This window comes from Anser brachyrhynchus, assembly GCF_964034855.1.
Source record: "Anser brachyrhynchus genome assembly, chromosome: 28".
In the NCBI taxonomy this organism is placed as follows: Eukaryota; Metazoa; Chordata; class Aves; order Anseriformes; family Anatidae; genus Anser; species Anser brachyrhynchus.
The window spans coordinates 3,003,759-3,021,341 of record NC_137721.1 but is presented as its reverse complement, the minus strand read 5'-3'; the positions used below and the strand labels follow the sequence as shown (position 1 = coordinate 3,021,341).

Genomic DNA, 17,583 nt, shown 5'->3' with positions numbered 1-17,583 from the left:
CGCTGAGACGAGAGAGATGTGAGAATGTGATGCTTTATTGGGTTGCTGGCACCTCCTGGGGCCAAGGCAGAGCCTGGTGGCTCAGGCGGCAGGGAAGCAGGAGCGATGCCCATCCCAGGCAGCTGTAGCTGGGGGTCAGAGCTGGGGGGCTGCAGCTGGGTGCCCCAGGGCGTGCAGAGCTTCGGGGAGGCCGCACGGAACTGGTCTGTGCGTGGGCTCTGCTGCCGCAGTGGGGCCGCACAGGATGCTCCATCACTTCAGCTTCTGCGAGGGCAGCTGGTGGACCTGCTGCTGCTGCTGCTGCTGCTGGTGGTACACCACCTGCGGCTTCCCGTGGCAGCTGGAGCCACCGGAGCTGTGACAGCCACCGCCACCGGAGCTGTGACAGCCGCCACCGCCAGAGCTGTGACAGCCGCCACCGCCGCCGGAGCTGTGACAGCCGCCACCGCCACCAGAGCTGTGACAGCCACCACCGCCAGAGCTGTGGCAGCCACCACCAGAGCTGTGGCAGCAACCGCTGCTCTGTTGGACGTAGCGCTCCTGCTTGTGGCAGTGGTCCTTCTCCTGGCGGGAGCACATCCTTATGTGCTGGGGTGGCCTGCAGGAGAGAGGGGCTGTCAGAGCTGCTACGAGTCCCAGTGCCCCTGTTGCCCTGGGGGTCCCCATGCCCGCCCTGGTTGCCATCCCACCCCTGGCACCACAGGAGCTGTGGACCCCCCAGGAAAGCTCCGGTTCTGGAGCAGTGCCCTGCATCCACCCATAAAGGATGCCATCAGCTGGCTGTCCCTTTCTTCCCTTTACTCCACCACCCTGGAGCATCCCCAAGTCCCCAGCAGTGGAGTTTGCTTTAAACCCATTCTCTGCATCCCTCGGTGGAAGACGCTTTCCCAGAGAAGGAAAATCCATGTTGCCAGACTTACCTGAGCTTGAGAAGAAGGCGAAAGGAGGAAATGAAGATCTCCGGGGCAGGGGCAGTTTTATAGAGATCTCAGATCCCTTTCCCCGGAAATGAGACAGCTCTCTGTCACGGCGATCCATTAATTTAATACTCAATCCCCACCAAACCACCCTCTGTTTACATTGCTCACCTGACTCATTAGAGGTGGCTATCATTCCTTTGTTATCTGTTTCCTGTGCCACATAAGTATCTAATTGGCAGCCTCACCTGCTCTTAATAGGGAAACCCGTGGGTGCCTGGGTTTCCAAAGTCTCGTCTGTTTGGGGTTTGTTTTGTTAAACCAAATCCAGGCGTAATTATAGCCCCGTCCTATGAGGCTCTGCTCTCGGAGTCTAATCCCTGCTATTGAGCTGGCAATGGATAAACCCAGAAATAATCCAGGCACAAAGGAGTGTGGAGTTGCACACTCTTCTCCATTAGGTGCTTGAGGCAAAAAAAGCCATGAGTGTAGCCAGGACAAAGTCACAGAATCATGGGATGGTTTGGGTTGGAAGGGACCCTTAAAGAATATCGAGACCAACCTCATGCTGCAGGCAGGGCCATCTTTCACCTGGACAGGTTGCTCAAAGCCCTGTCCAACCCAACTTGGGATATGTCCGATGATGGGGGAATCCATGACTTCTCTGGGCATCTTGGTCCAGGGTCTCACCGCCCTCATGCTGAAAATTTTCCTCCTTAAGTTCTATTTCTTCCTCAATCCCCCCTGGGCTTCCTCTAGAGAAGTGTCTCAGGTCTTTGTCAGGGACTTTCTAGCTTTTCTCCTTGACCTAAAGAGTGGGAATTTTCCCCAAAAGGCACCTGAGGAGCCAGAAGATGCTCTTGGGGCTGACTGAAAGCCTTGAGAGCCCTGCTGTGTAGTCACAGGTTCATGCACAGGCATCTGAAAACACAGTCCCTGAATACTTTATTGACAAAGACTATTTCCATCATCTTAATGACAGGGTTGGGAAATACTGAGAAATGTAAAGACTTATCCGGTGTTCCGTGCTTCATCGTCTGTCTTCTGGCACAAAGGTGGAGGTCTTCAGATGGCTCTTCTGCATGTCTTGTCCTGGCTGAAAGGCCCTTCATCACCCCAAAGAGTCACTGTAAAGGCCACAGGCAGCTCCTTGTCTACAGGATGAACCCAAGAAAAAGCCTGAGGCCCAGGAGACAACGCTGGGAACCACACAAAGAGGCACCGAGGTTCCCCTTGCTGCCCCGGAGAAATGTTGCAGTGGGGATGAGGTACCAGGGCTTGGAATGCTTGTGCTGAAAGCTGATGTCCTTCCCAAAAAACACATCCACTGCTCCCATTTCATTGCATTCCACACCGTTAGTGGCACCAAAATTAACTCCTTTGTGCTCCTCCTGGGAGCTGTTGGGTGGCTCCCGTCTGTCTTCACGCAAATGCCTGCTGGTGGCCCCTGTGTCCCACACGTGGCCCTGCTGGAGCAGCATGGTGACAATGGGATGAAGCCTCCCAATGGGGCAGCAGGGCTCCATAGGATGTGAGCGGCTCATATCCAATATTTTGGGTTCCTGAGCTGTGCACCTTCTGTCTCCTGCCCTGCCATGGAGCCTGCCTCTTCTTATCTGAGGGGTCCGCGGGTGGGAGGGTTGCAAAGCTCTCCTGCAGCCTTGCCAAGCACGAAATGCAGCTGGTGTTTACTGTGCTGGCTTCCACTGATGTCATAAAAATTCATATAGAAACCGGTGGCTGAGATTGTGTTGTGGTTTAACCCGGCTGGCAGCTAAACACCACACAGCCGTTCGCTCACCCTCCCCCCTCCCTCTCTGGGATGGGGGGAGAGAAACGGGAAAGTGAAGCCTGTGAGTTGAGATAAAGACAGTTTATTAAGACAGGAAAATAATAATAACAATAATAATAATAATAGTGATAATGGTAATAGTATTAACAATAATAATGTGTAAGAAAACAAGTGATGCACAATGCAATTGCTCACCACCCGCTGACCGATGCCCAGCCTATTCCCGAGCAGCCGGCCCCCCCACCCCGGCCAGCCACCCCTATATATTGTTTAGCATGACGTCAGATGGTATGGAATACCCCTTTGGCCAATTTGGGTCAGCTGTCCTGGGTCTGTCCCCTCCCAGCTCCTGCTGCACCCCCAGCCTGCTCGCTGGCAGGACAGAGCAAGAAGCCGAAAAGTCCTTGGCCTGGTGTAAACACTGCTCTGCAACAATTAAAACATCAGCATGTTATCAGCGCTCTTCTCATCCTAATCCAAAACATAGCACCCTACCAGCTACTATGAGCTACTTAACTCTGTTCTAACTGGAACCAGGACAGATATCCACCCCTTATTCCATACCATTTATGTCATGCTCAGGTTACACTCTGTCCAATACATTCTAATTAATCACCATTTTCATCTATGATATATAGCAATCATGGTAGTGATGACATACATTATTATATAATAATTAACATACTACAATTCAACTCATGGGCTATTCTCACCCAGTATCAAATCCCCTTGAGGTACACACCGGACCTCCCCATTCTTTTGCATTACCCACCAAGTGCATCCAGGTCCCTGAGCAAAAGCAATTCCACGAATGGGTTTGCCTTTTCCTGAGGCAGGAGTAGCCCAGACTGTTTTACCCAGCATGTTTCTTACGTGCACTACAGGAACTTTATCCCCTTCTACAGTGCGTAACAGGTTTGATTGGGCAGGTCCAGCTCGGTTGGCAGATCCCCTGGTATTGACTAACCAGGTGGCCTTTGCCAAATGTGTATCCCAATTTTTGAATGTCCCAGCACCCATTGCTTTCAGTGTAGTCTTCAACAGTCCATTGTATCGTTCAACTTTTCCAGAGGCTGGTGCATGATAGGGGATGTGATACACCCACTCAATACCATGTTCTTTGGCCCAAGTGTCTATAAGGTTGTTTCGGAAATGAGTCCCGTTGTCTGACTCAATTCTCTCTGGGGTGCCATGTCGCCATAAGACTTGCTTTTCAAGGCCCAGGATAGTGTTCCGGGCGGTGGCATGGGGCACAGGATATGTTTCCAGCCATCCGGTGGTTGCTTCCACCATTGTAAGTACGTGGCGCTTGCCGTTGCGGGTTTGAGGGAGTGTGATGTAATCAATCTGCCAGGCCTCTCCATATTTATATTTCAGCCATCGTCCTCCATACCAAAGAGGTTTTGACCGTTTGGCTTGCTTGATTGCAGCACATGTTTCACAGTCATGAATAACCTGTGCTATAGTGTCCATGGTCAGGTCCACCCCTCGATCACGAGCCCATCTGTAGGTTGCATCTCTACCTTGATGGCCTGAGGTGTCATGGGCCCATCGGGCTATAAATAATTCACCTTTATGTTGCCAGTCCAGGTCCACCTGAGCCACTTCAATCTTAGCAGCCTGATCCACCTGCTGGTTGTTTTGGTGTTCTTCAGTAGCCCGATTCTTGGGCACATGAGCATCTACATGGCGTACCTTTACAACCAGGTTCTCTACCCGGGCAGCAATATCTTGCCACAATGCCGCAGCCCAGATGGGCTTGCCCCTGCGCTGCCAGTTGTTCTGCTTCCATTGCTGTAACCACCCCCACAGGGCATTTGCTACCATCCATGAATCAGTATAGAGATAGAGAACTGGCCACTTTTCTCGTTCAGCAATATCTAAAGCCAGCTGAATGGCTTTTACTTCTGCAAACTGACTCGATTCACCTTCTCCCTCAGCAGCTTCTGCAACTCGTCGTGTAGGACTCCATACAGCAGCTTTCCATCTCCGATGCTTTCCCACAATACGACAGGACCCGTCAGTGAACAAGGCATATTTCTTCTCATTTTCCGGTAGCTTGTTGTACAGGGGGGCTTCTTCAGCACGAACCACCTCCTCCTCCTACTATGAGCTACTTAACTCTGTTCTAACTGGAACCAGGACAGATTGTAATTAGCAGGTGAGCTGGGCAGGCTCCCACTTAAGAGTTGAGTATGCTACAGGCAAAACCCGTGTGGCTGTTAGAGCAAGTGCCTGCATGCATGGACGGGGCTGAGCCCCATGTCCAGGGGGCTTGTGTGCATCCCTCCTACCACCCAAAGCAGCAAACCATGACTCAGGTCTCAAGGACAAATGCATTTCTGTGCAAGGAGCCTTTGCATTGCTTGACGTAATTGTTTTTTGTCTTTTCCAGAGTATTAGGAGCAGGCTTGCCTTGCCCAGGTCACGGGTGATGCTCTGTGCAGGAGAGTTTAGTGCTTTTTGGGTGATGATCTCATTCATTCAATGGGGAAAGACACGTAAGGGTTTTCAGTTTAACTGCGTAGCAGGTTTCATAACAGTTGGTGCTTTCCTTGCATCCCCAGCCTCTCAGAATAGTTAATTCAACTTTCAGTTAAAGACAGAAACCACATTAAAATGGGGGCATAGAAGCCTCTGTCCTTTTTAAAATTACGACTACAGGGGAAAAAACAAAACAAAACAAAACAACAAAAAAACCCAACATTAAAACCTTTAAACAGCCAAAAAACTGAGAGGCAAAGGAAAAGAACATCAAAGCATACAGCTAGCAGTCACTCCTAGGGTTTTCTTGGGATTCTAGGGCATTGCTTCTGTTCCTGGATGAGTGAGGCTGGCAGCGGGGTATGGTGCACCCCCAGCTCCTCGGTCAGCCTTTGCACAGTGCTGTAAGGCATCTGGGCCAGGCTGCTTGCAGCTCCCAGCTGCAAAAGCCCTCCCCTGGCTGCCCCCTGCCTGCCTTCAGCATCTCTGCCAGGTCCTGGGTGCAGAGGGAGATGCATTTGGTTTCTCTCGGTGCCAGCTCTCCTCCTGGAAGGGGGATGCTTTGCATCCCGTGATGCATCCCACAGAGGCACGTATCTGCTGATCTCATCTGACATTGGCACACGCACAACAAGCTTCAGGAAAGACACGGGGCAAAGTCTTCTGTGAATTAATTTGGTTCTTATACATGCTGTACTGTTTTACGCAGCAGTACCGTTCTCCCTGGGAGGCAACACCAAATGGTCTCCTTGTGCACATAGGCTGAAGGGCTGGGCACGTCCTCAGGGGTAACATCCCCTGGGTTAAGATATATGACAAGTTAATAACTGTATGGACACTATGTTCCACCAAACCCCAGTTGCATCCCTATAGCATGCATGGAAAATAAGGACGAGGAGCTTAAGGAAACGCTGAGACGAGAGAGATGTGAGAAATGTGATGCTTTATTGGGTTGCTGGCACCTCCTGGGGCCAAGGCAGAGCCTGGTGGCTCAGGCGGCAGGGAAGCAGGAGCGATGCCCATCCCAGGCAGCTGTAGCTGGGGGTCAGAGCTGGGGGGCTGCAGCTGGGTGCCCCGGGGCGTGCAGAGCTTCGGGGAGGCCGCACGGAACTGGTCTGTGCGTGGGCTCTGCTGCCGCAGTGGGGCTGCACAGGATGCTCCATCACTTCAGCTTCTGTGAGGACAGCTGGTGGACCTGCTGCTGCTGCTGCTGCTGCTGGCACACCACCTGCGGCTTCCCGTGGCAGCCGGAGCCACCGGAGCTGTGACAGCCACCGCCACCGGAGCTGTGACAGCCGCCACCGCCGGAGCTGTGACAACCGCCGCCACCACCGGAGCTGTGACAGCCACCACCGCCGGAGCTGTGACAGCCACCACCGCCAGAGCTGTGGCAGCCACCACCAGAGCTGTGGCAGCAACCGCTGCTCTGTTGGACGTAGCGCTCCTGCTTGTGGCAGTGGTCCTTCTCCTGGCGAGAGCACATCCTTATGTGCTGGGGTGGCCTGCAGGAGAGAGGGGCTGTTAGGGCTTTCCTTTCCCATTTCTGCTTTTCCATGGAAGAGGACTCTGGAAGTTACATTTATCTGCTCCTTGCCAGCTCCCACAATCACCTTTAAACTTTAGAATCACAGAATCATAGAACCATCTAGGTTGGAAAAGACCTTCAGGATCATCAAGTCCAACCATCAATCTGACCTACTGAGTCCCACTACTAAACCAGGTCCCTTAGTGCCACAAGTCCCTTCAAGCTCCTGTTGGGTTGTCCCACTGGAGCTGTCTCCAGAGTTGCTGGGAGGCAGCTGGAGCCACTGGACAGGGGGAGCACGGCTGGGTTTTCCAAAAAACTCACAAAGCAGTGCCCCAGGACCTCCCTCTGGCTCTAAACCTCTCTGTCCTCTTTCAGCATCCCTCTTCCCAAGCCCTGCACTCCCTCCTCACCCCATCTCCCTTCTCTTGAGCACCCATGGAGACAACTCCAACCCAACTGAGCCCAGAGCCCTGCAGCATTGCTGCTCTTACCCGAAGTGCTCGTGCAATGAAGGGATGAGGATGCAATGAGGCTCTCTGGGACAGCTGCGCTTTTATACCGTTTCTGCAAATGTGGTCTGGAAATGAAACACCTCCCCATTGCATAGGTCCATCTGCTCATTTAATTCACTGATGGCTTTTTTTTTTTTTTGCCTCCCCACTCTTTGGGTTGCCTGTGTGACTCACCTTGTCTGCGCTGGGTATCGCCTCTCGTTATCGGTTATCTTTCCTGTGCCGCAGAAATATTTAATTACTAGCCCTACCTGCGCTTAGCTCTGGTGGGGGAGTCGCGTGGGCGGCCCTGATTTCCACAGCTTGTTTTTGGTGTTGATTGCAGCTCAGGATTGCTTCGCCTTTGGGGGGAAGAGGAGGGGGGAATAATCATAGAGTCACAGAACCATGGGATGGTTTGGGTTGGAAGGGGGATTAAAATCCGTCTCATTCCAATGCCTGACATGGGCGCAACACCTCCTGCCTGACCAGGCTGCCCAAATCCCTCCTATCCTGGCCTTGGGCATTGCCAGGGATGCGGCGTCCACAATCTGTATGGGCAGACTGGGCAGGGGCACCACACCGCCTTCATCGTGAAGGATTTTCTGCTAAAACCTAAGCCAAACCTGCCCTCTTTCACTTAAAAACCACTGCCCCTTGTCCCATCACTCCAGGCCCCGGTAGAAAGTGTATCCCCCTTATTCTCATAACCCTCTTTGTGTATGGAAAGGCTGCAGTGGGGTCTCCCTGGAGCCTTCTCCAGGCCGACTCCCCCAGCTCCCAGCCTGGCCCCACAGCAGAGGTGCTGCAGCCCCCGAGCAGCCTCACGGCCTCCTCTGGCTGCGCTCCAATAGCCCCACGTCCTCATCGTGCTGGGGACCCAGAGCTGGTTGTGGTGATGTCCTGGACCTGCGTCACGTACACCTGTTAAAAGGTCTAGGGGAGCTCTTAAACACCCACAAACCCAGAGATGTTTCTGGAAGTACCAGCAATGCCTTTGTCACTGTAGAGCTCTACCTTAATAGCAGATGGATGGGTACCACTGTTGGCTGGGTTCTGCTAACCTGGCTGGAACAGGATGCAGTTGTGAAGAAAGAAGCTCCTATAAAGCTTTTTATTGGCCCAACAGTTTTCTGCCTTTGTGAGAAGGACCAAAAGCATCTGGGATTCTTATTTTTGGAAGGGGGAAGATATGCCCTAGGTAGTGATCCCGGATGAGCAAGGTGCATAATTATGTGGTTAACTTTCAGCCTGTGATTAATGCCGGAGTGGCAGCACCGGTAGCTGCTTTGAGGTCACAAGAGGAGGAGAAGGGCTCCCATGGGTGCTGCCCTTGGTGACGTGCGGCGGCCTGTGGTGGGCGCTGTGCCTTGGTGAGCTGGCAGACCCCAGGGACTTTCTCCAAGCTGGTAGCAACGTCATTTTTTGAGCCCTTTTCTCCCCAATTAGTTCATAATTGGCCAACAAATCCAAGTGTTATTTTGACTAATGCACAGACCCACAGGAACCTTGAGGCCAGGCACCGTGTTTGCAATGAGAGCTAATTACAAGCAGTAATTTGGGATAGTCCTTGTACCTTCCCTCTACCTCCTCTGCTTGGGCTCTGGGGATGTGCCGAGGACCACAGGTCTCATTTTGCCATTTTCTGCAACTACTCGTGGAAGATATTTCAGTTATTGCATAGACAGTGAACAAAAGACTAAAATCAGTACTGTGAACAGTCAGCCGAAATAAGGAACTGCTGAGATTTTGCCAGAGCTTGGCAAACACTTGCTGACCACCAGCAAGGTTGAAGTATTTCGCCTGCCTGCAGAGATGCTCAAATCATGGCTACCGAAGGGCTCCTCGTCCTCCACCATGTTCATTGCACTCGAGGGCTGTGTAGTATTCTTGGCCAAACTCTGCTGCCTTTTATTTTTTTCCTCCATGCATTAAATTTCTCCGTTTAAGCTTTTATGCTACTCCCAGACCCCCACAACAGCCATAGACCCATCCCCTCTTTGCTCACACTATTATGAGACGTGGCGTGCTTTGGGGAACGGCTATAAAACCAAGAAAACCCAGGTGTGGAAGTATCTCTCCAGCCCAGTGTCAGCTCCTGCTTTGACACCTGGTGCTTGAGCCTATTGTTAAGGTGCTGCCCATCCTGAGCAGTTCCTCATCCGGAAAACATCTGACACATTTGCTGCTACCTAAACGCAGAGGATTTTTAGAAAGGTGGGAGGGCAGGGCAGAGTTAATGAATCAGGCACGTAATCTAAATGCTTCTTTTGTATTGCTTAATTGCTGTTACGAGCTAGAACAGTGCCAGGGCAAACTGTCCTCAGGTTTCATTGCTTCTTTTTAATTGTATTTTGTTCTGGCTTTAGAAGAAATATAGTAAGTGTTTTCCATGAATAAAAGGTTAAGTGTAATTTTTAGCTCTGGACATTGTGCTGTGTTCAGTTCCTCACATTTTTGTTGAACTGAGTTTGTTAAAGATCAGCAGCCCTGGGCACCTCTAGGTTTTGTGCATGTCCTCCTTAGCACGCCTTGAGAATGGGACTTGTAATTGGGGCGTAAGGCACAAACCCACAGAACCGGCTTTTTCAATCGATTCAGAGCTCCTGCGCCAAGCACAGCCTGCCCAGGGAGTTTGTTTCTGTCTGCACCCTTTTCAGCAATGCCAGATATTTCTGATCATCGTGACACACTCAGGAATCATCTTACAAGGGCAACAACCATTTCATGAACGGCAACAGCAGACCAATAAATTACACAATTCCATTTAATTACGTGCTGAGAAGAAATTTATCAGTTCATCATGTACCACTAGCATCGTGCTACACCCCTGGCTCGACCCAGGGCTCTCCAAGCACTGGGCAGGGGGCTTCTGGAAAGGCTGGCTGGGGGGATTGTCACTGGCACGTGGAGACGCCTGCCCTGGGGATGGTGCCTCGGGGGGGAAGATGGCGATGGAAGGGGTTTCTGCCACCATCCCCTCACCCCAGAGGACTTCTTCTGTGTCACTGCTTTGTGTGTCCGGAGCTGCTCCCAAAGTTTTGAGCAACACATCCTATGGGGTCTCAGTAGGAAGATGGTGTGGAGGAGAGCAGCCTGCACTGTGGATGTCTGAGCCAGCCTCTGAAAATACCAGCATTTAAAAATATTTATTTTCCTTTTTTCATTAGGAGCCCATAAAGGAGACAGTGGCAGTGCCCACCCCATTGCTTGGACCTGGGCAGGGCTAATTCAGGGCCGTTAAACAAGCACAAGGTGTTGTAGCATCGTGATATGAAATGAAAGGGGAAAGAAAAACCATGAACACAAAACTGTCAATGCACTCCAAACGGTTATGGCTCATTTATTGTCAAAGACCGATACAGAGAAAACCGTGTCAGACTGAATATGTACAGTGCATTTCTGGCACCCACGGATAAGCTCATCAGAGGTACAAGACTGGCCAGGAGAGGGAGAAGAGACATTGCATTTTATGATTGCTGGGAGACATGCAAGGATTTTGGAACACATGCACAACATGCAGGCACTGACCCAATCACTTCATCTTTGACATTTGATAAATTTGCTGCTGGCAATCTTGTGGCTTTCCGTGGCATGATCCCCCCCTGCTCCTGTGGCATCCGGATCCCTCACTGCTCCCGTGGCACCCAGATCCCCCTGTGCTCCCATGGCACCCGGATCCTCTGCTCCTGTGGCATCCGGAACCCCCGCTGCTCCCATGGCATCCGGATCCCCCGCTGCTCCCGTGGCACCCTTCACTGCTGTGGCAGGAGGATCGCTCTTGCCGGTGGCACTGGTCCTTGTCTTGGCGGGAGCACATCTTTGCAGGGCTGTTAGAAAGACCGTTGCCTTGGAGTGGGTGCAAAGGCAAGAGGCACTGCTGTGTCTGCCAGCCAGCAGCAGCAGTCCCATTACGTGGGATTACATATCAAGAATAAATTCTCATTATAAACCAGGTTCTTGAAGAATAGAGAAAAATTAGTGAGGCATACCCCTAACCCTAACCCTTCTACTTCCATGCTTAGCGAAGATGTAAGATAGATGTTAAAGCACTCAGGGATTAGTGAGAAGTGGTGTCCAGAGTACAGCACTTGAGTTGAAGAGTCCTGACCTCAACAGCCTGAAGCAGAAAGTTTTAAGCTTTTTCTAGTTGCTTTCTGTTATTCACGTACAGAAATAGAAGACAACGTAGCCAGAAGGACTGAGCTACTGCAAGCAGAGACAGGCACAGAGATGAGAAGTGTAAGAGAAGTGGCCAAGGACAAAGCTGGCGGTCGTCTTTTGACACAGGAGTTTGAGCTGGACTTACTGTGTTCAGCAGGAGCTCGAGAGGAGACGTGAAGCTGAGAGAACGAGGAGAAATGGGGTGCGAGATCTTTTATAGGGTGCTCGGGATTTTTCCTCCGGAAACAAGAGGAGCTCCCACCGGAGGGACTTGATTGTTCACCACCGTGAGCACTTCACTAATTGGAGTTTTTACTCTCCTGTTTTGACTCACGCTGTTGCAAACAGATCAATATCCTGCCTTTGGGATCGCCATTCCTCTTGTTACTCCATAAAAATGTTAATTGCCCACCACACCTGGTGTTGTTCATGTGCAGGGATGGGGAGGTTTCTGGATAGTTGTGCTGCATTTACCTGAAATATTTGCCTGCTGCATGTGCCTCGCATGAAGCAGCCAAGAGCCCAAGTCAGCAACGTGAACATGTTGTAGGAAGGTGGGATAGTGGGGTGGCATGTTGGACTTGGGGTTTTATGGGTTGCCAAGGGATCTAGCAGATAAAATTGGCTTAAAAATAAACAAACAAGGCCATGGTGGTGTGTAGGATAAATGAGTGTGTTTGGGCAGCTTGTGAAAAAAAATCTAGGTTGTGAGTGGGCGAAGGAGACAAAGGGAATTAAGGATGCAGGTATGAGCACATGATGGGTCGGCAGGAGGTGAGCGCAGAGCTTGGGGCTGGTGCCCTGAAATAAGGAGTGTGAGCATCCTCCACCGGCCCCAGGGTGATGGGGCTTGGTCCTGTTGGGGTACAGAAGGAGCGGAGAGGCCTCTGGGGTCTGAACCCATCCCTGAGTTTTGGGTTTGTGGTTTTGGGGTGGGAGACTTTGGAGCAAACTCCTGCTGGATGCATACAGTTGGAACGGTGGGAATGGGGAATGCAGGCTGGACATGGACTGGGAGGCAGGGGAGCAGCATTGAAGATAAACCTATTTCTGACTAAAACAGCAAAGAAGCACTAAAAGGAGTGATGTAATATTTTAAGTCAGTCCTTCTTAACTGAAGGAGAGACATTTAACCCAAACAGAAGGAATTTAAGACCCTACAAGGAAATAGAGCGCATCCCAACAGGAGGCTCACAAGGCCATCTGTCTCATCCCCCTGACATTTGCTCCCAGTGTCTGATACTGGTCTCCTTTCTGACACTCTGATAGGAGAAAAAAGACGGAAAAAAGCACTGTAACTTTTTGAGCTCTTCCCTCCCTCTCTGCCTCTGTCCTCACGTGTAAATTGGGATTCATGTCTCTGGCCTTTAGTGCTCTGCTTTTGGGAGGAAAGTGGCTTTCTGCCTGCGGGGCACACTCAGCCTGATCCCAGCCAGGACTCTAGAGGCCACTGTAATATTAATAATAGCACGGACAGAACTGAAATAAAATAGTGTCCAGGAAATTCACTGCTAGCCTGTGGAGCTGAATCACTTGATTGAAGAGGTCCGAGAGGAAACCGGAACGTGTCTGGGGATATTTCACAAATGACAGAAGAATGAAGATTCTTGTGAAACTATTATTCACGATGAAGTACTAATTGCACCCCGGATCACCCGGATGGTGACAAACATGTTTATCACTTCTCTCAGCGATAGAGACATCTACCTGAACACGGTCTGGCAAGGAGGACGCTCACACATGTCGGAGACCCAGACCTGAGTATGTACTGACCCTATAGCTGGTGCCTGAGACTCACGGATCTTCTGCAAAGCACCTAGACTTTGGGAAATGCTTTCCTGAGTCCCTTGGTCCTATGTGGAGTAGATGGCAGGTTTGTTCTGTGTGTAATTTGTTGGTTTTATGGAGGGAACTGCATTTGCAGTTGTCCTAATATAAGGAGCTGGTCCATATTTCAGTTATTGGTTTTCTATTTACAGAGGGGATAAATGAAGCACAGAAAAAAATACTAGACCTTAGAAGGATCTGTGGGACAATCCTGGCACAAGTGCAAACTTCCAAATCCCTCTTTGTTTTCAGGCAGGTTTTGCTCATGTGAAATCCCTCTCATTAGAGATTGGACAAACCTATGTCAAAATGGCTTAGGCAAAGCGATTCCTGACCTGGGGAGTGGGAAGCAGGAGCTACCCTCCTGAGGTCTCCCCCATCCCTCCTTTCCCCAGCCCAGCAGGCTCTAGAGGGGATCTGGAAGTGGATTTGGATGTCTTTGCCACAGCCCCATCCTTTGCTGTGAAGGTTTTGCCAGCACCATCCTTCCCACAGAGGTCACCGAGGTGCTCACAAGTGACATTGCATGCCATGGGGTGGCCAAGCCATTGCAGCCTGAGCCCTTGAGGCCCGTGGGCTGTGCTGTTGGGCTGCACAGGGCTGGGACAGCCCAAGGAGCCATGCTTGGGATGGGGGCTGTGTGATCCTCAATGTGTCACGGCACCAGCCTCTGCGCCTGGGCAAGGAAGAGCCCAGCGAGGAAGGCTGGTATGTCGAGAGCCCCACGCGTGCACTGACAAAGCCTCCATTCCAGTAAGGGGCACCTTACACCTGCATTGTCTCCTTTTCCTCTCCAGGTTGTGCTGCAGGAGAAATCTCCACCTCTAACACTGCCAGGCAGCTGACTGCGGTGTGTCACATCCTGCAGGCTGGGCCGGGCAGGACGCTGGGCGATGGAGACATTGGAGGCTCTCACCTGGGCTGGGTGAGGTGTGAGGAGCCTCCTGGGACATGAGGCTGTGAGTCACTGGCTGCAGGTCCCTGCTTTGCTGCCAGCAATCCCCCTGGGGAGCTCGTCTAACCCCCATGACATGGCCCTACAGGGGGCTGGGGGCCTTTTGCCCTGCTAAAGAGAACGGGTCCAGCCAACTCCTCCCCTGCCTACAGCCACGCTTCCGATCCCCATTTGGCTTGTATTCTTGGCTAAACGGTCCCCATTCCTCCCCCATCTCAAAGGCTCCATCCCTGAGAGGCCTCACCCCTCCCTGACCTTGTGCAGTACCCATCAGAGTGGCACCGAACTTTGCTGAGCTCCGGCTGCCCAGGATGCAGAGGGCAATGAATGAAATGATGTGCCAAGCAGAACTCTTCTTTTTACATCCCTGATGGAGTGTGTGCGGTGATTTTTCTTCATGTTAATATATTAGTATTTAATTGCTGGGTTGCACACAGAGTCTGTGATGAAAACTGTTAGCTTCTTCTCAATAGGGAAGGTGTGCCTGGAGGAGGAATAATGTGAAACCTGTCTGAATCAACCAGGAGCCTTGAAGTCAGGGTGAATGGGGATGCTGCAGACATCAGCTTCCACCACAGGAAGGGTCAGAAGCAATTCCAAGGGATGAAGTAGAATACACTGATACAAGGGGGTCAAGAGCTATACTTTTTATTGCCTCTGCATCTGCTGTGAAAGAAGTGTGGGAGGTGAATCGATCACAGTGCAGGGTGTTTCATTACATGACCCACCAAGATGAGGAAGAGCACTTAATATTTCACACTGAGACAGTGGGTTACATCTTCAAAGCACGTTACAAGCAAAATGACAAGAAGAGTGGAAATCCTTGAGCGACACAGGACATGCCGAAAACTGGGGCAATGTTGCGAGGATGAGAAGTTTCCCGTTCATCCCCACTCCTCGCATCTCCTATTTTATTTTCCGGGCCGGCACTTTGCAGACCTGCTGCTTCTGCTGGCTGGGGACACACTTTGCCACGGGCACACAGCCTTGCTGCACTGGGACGGGGCAGGTGGGCAGTGGGCGGATCTGTGGGACCCGCTGCACTGGCTTGCTGCAGCACGGCTGGTACCCCGAGCTCTGGCGGGTCTCGTGGCATCCTCCTCCAGAGGACGTGTGGCACCTCTCAGAGCACACCGACCTCCCGTAGCCGTGGCATCCCCCGGTTGAGCCGTAGCTGTAGGTGGGTCTCCTGACGCAGCTGGAGCCACCACCTCCATGGCATGAACCCGAGGACGTGTGGCACCTCTCAGAGCACACCGACCGCCCATAGCCGTGGCATCCCCCTGTGGAGCCGTAGCTGTACGTGGGTCTCCTGACGCAGCCCCCACCTTCGTGGCATGAATCAGCTGCTGTGTAGCCGTGGCACCGCTCGGAGCAGACCGGCTGCCGGTAGCCGTAGTGCCGGTAGTTGTGTCCCCTCATTCCTTCCACGCCTTCGCCGTCGCACCCCGAGGAGCAGGTCTCGTAGCCGTAGCGAAAGGGCGTGCGCCGCGTGTCCAGCCAGGACCCCGAGGGGTCGTACCAGGTCGAGTTCAAGTTGAAGTAGGATTCCCTTCCAGAGGAGTATATCATGGTGGAGTTGTAGGGAAAATCTGAAAAACACATGGAGAAGCTTGCATTTTCATCTCTATTTTCATTTAACTTCCCATAAGCCGCTTTGGTGTCCCATACACAGGCCAGCCTTGCTTATCTTGAAAGCCAGGATCTAAAGAAAGTCCTTGCTGTCACCCAGTATGTCCAAACCCTATTTCTGAGCTTACCCTTATTTTTTTTCCTGTCTCCAAGAACAGAAGCAGCCATATGGCACTGCAGCACATAGTGGCATTGCTGAAAATCCTGAACCCAAGTTCCCCAAAGGCTTCTTTTGTGGCTTAGCCCACCATCCTCTAGCCCTTGTGTGAGGAGCACAGTCTAAAGGAAGGTGCTAGTATGCCCAGTCTGTGACCTCTTGAATCCAGACACCCATCCAAAAATGAACCCAGGTGCTCTGAGCTGTCTTACCCAATTCACAAGGAGAAGGCAGACGCTGAGCAGGGGAGCAGATTGTGAGAGGCAAACAGACCGAGCCCTTTTATACAGTTCCCAGTCTTCTCCTTGTAAATGAAACACACTGCAGGAACGAGGACTAAATTATTTATTGACAAAACATCCCCTCCATTTGGATGCTGTTCCCAGGACTTGGCATGTTCTGCTTGACTCATGATTCTTGATAAGTATCTCTTAATTATACCATAGTTACTGTGTAGTGCACATAAAGGACTCACAGAGTTTAAGCCACACATAGGCTATATGAGGCAGGTAATATCGTACTTATTCACCAACTCCAGAGGACCGAGACACCGCGTGGAGGCTAATGGGTGACCTATGAGTCAGGAGCCTCCATGTGCGCGGTGTTATCACCCTGGTGTTTCCACTCTGCTGCCCACGGGGAGCATTTCCAGGTGCCTGAAGCACAAACAGGGGACTGGGAAAAGCCAGCACAGAGCCACCGAGGGCAAATCATGCTGATGGGTTTCGGTGATTATGATGATGATGATGTCGGTTCTGTGGATGGGGAGTGCAATGGATGGCACTGCCTTGACTTTTGCAAGGCTTTCGGCACAGTCTGCCACAGCAGCCTTGTGGTTAAACTCGTGGAGGTATGGCCTGGAATGGGTAAACTACACGGTAGGTTTAACATTGGCTGATGCTGGCTGACATCTTCATTAATGCCCTGGATGATGAGATGGACTCAGAAAGTCCACAGGTGGCACCAAATTAGGGTGAGCGCCCCAAACTGCTGGATGACAGGACCTGGGCAGGCTGGAGAGAGTCCTGTGGCTGGGATGGGTGAAAAGCAGCTTCGAAGACAAGAGGGAGCAGAGCCAAGCTGGAGATGTGAGGGCTGAGCTGGCCTGCAGGCTTGCCGTGGCAGGTTTTCTGCCTTAAGTAAATATGAATTATTTTTTTCCCCCCGATCTTCCTTGGGGATTGCTAGTGGGGATCCTTGGGGCTATACTAAGGCAATACAAAGAAAAAACACTGGGTATTTTAATGCACATAGTGAAAGGCTTTTCTGCTAAAGTGAGGGAGAAGCAGCACATTAGCAGCGTGTCCATGGGGGGAGAGCCTGACCCACACCTTCCTGCACCTAGGGAGAACATTCCTGGCATGTTCAGACACACCTCACGTGCTGAGGCACACGCTTCATTATCCTGATTAGCACTTATATGAGGGACAGCCTCCCAGTGCGGTGTTACTGCCTAACTAATGGAGGTGATGGAACACATTGTGGGGCAAACAGTTTGTGCTGAGATCACTTACTGGAAGGGTGTGTGATGGGCAATAGTGAAGTCCACTCATCGGTCCTCTGGTGGGTAACCACCATGGGGAAAATTTCACAGCACACAGCTGAGGTCAGCCTGGTGAAACTTCCATAGCCAGAG

The 17,583-nt window shown here is 51.6% G+C and overlaps 3 protein-coding genes and 1 long non-coding RNA gene across 6 annotated transcripts; all 4 read right to left on the bottom strand.

The window, feature by feature from the left end:
- Window positions 1-17: 17 nt before the first annotated feature.
- Window positions 18-1,018, bottom strand: LOC308183673 (uncharacterized protein). Its single transcript, XM_080569926.1, has 2 exons — window positions 921-1,018; window positions 18-598 (listed from the first exon to the last, which is right to left on the bottom strand). Exon 2 carries the CDS (start codon window positions 577-579, stop codon window positions 253-255), a length of 327 nt encoding a protein of 108 aa, XP_080426052.1. The 5' UTR covers window positions 580-598; window positions 921-1,018; the 3' UTR covers window positions 18-252.
- A 5,101-nt stretch (window positions 1,019-6,119) lies between these two features.
- On the bottom strand, window positions 6,120-8,244 carry LOC308183500. 2 transcript variants are annotated; one of them, XR_013942452.1, is made up of 4 exons: window positions 8,230-8,244; window positions 7,408-7,574; window positions 7,213-7,298; window positions 6,120-6,695 (listed from the first exon to the last, which is right to left on the bottom strand). It is a non-coding gene; the product is annotated as an uncharacterized lncRNA (long non-coding RNA). The 2 variants fall into 2 exon arrangements; XR_013942453.1 differs by lacking the exons at window positions 7,408-7,574; window positions 8,230-8,244 and having other exon boundaries at window positions 7,213-7,399.
- A 2,280-nt stretch (window positions 8,245-10,524) lies between these two features.
- On the bottom strand, window positions 10,525-11,667 carry LOC308183493 (uncharacterized protein). 2 transcript variants are annotated; one of them, XM_080569685.1, is made up of 2 exons: window positions 11,522-11,667; window positions 10,525-11,042 (listed from the first exon to the last, which is right to left on the bottom strand). In XM_080569685.1, the coding sequence occupies exon 2, from the start codon at window positions 11,030-11,032 to the stop codon at window positions 10,748-10,750; it is 285 nt and encodes a 94-aa protein (XP_080425811.1). In that variant the 5' UTR covers window positions 11,033-11,042; window positions 11,522-11,667; the 3' UTR covers window positions 10,525-10,747. The 2 variants fall into 2 exon arrangements, with proteins under 2 accessions (XP_080425811.1, XP_080425812.1); XM_080569686.1 differs by having other exon boundaries at window positions 10,525-11,061; window positions 11,522-11,586.
- A 3,123-nt stretch (window positions 11,668-14,790) lies between these two features.
- LOC308183917 (uncharacterized protein) lies at window positions 14,791-16,278 on the bottom strand. The gene is made up of 2 exons (XM_080570481.1): window positions 16,160-16,278; window positions 14,791-15,750 (listed from the first exon to the last, which is right to left on the bottom strand). The coding sequence occupies exon 2, from the start codon at window positions 15,728-15,730 to the stop codon at window positions 15,065-15,067; it is 666 nt and encodes a 221-aa protein (XP_080426607.1). The 5' UTR covers window positions 15,731-15,750; window positions 16,160-16,278; the 3' UTR covers window positions 14,791-15,064.
- Window positions 16,279-17,583: the final 1,305 nt, after the last annotated feature.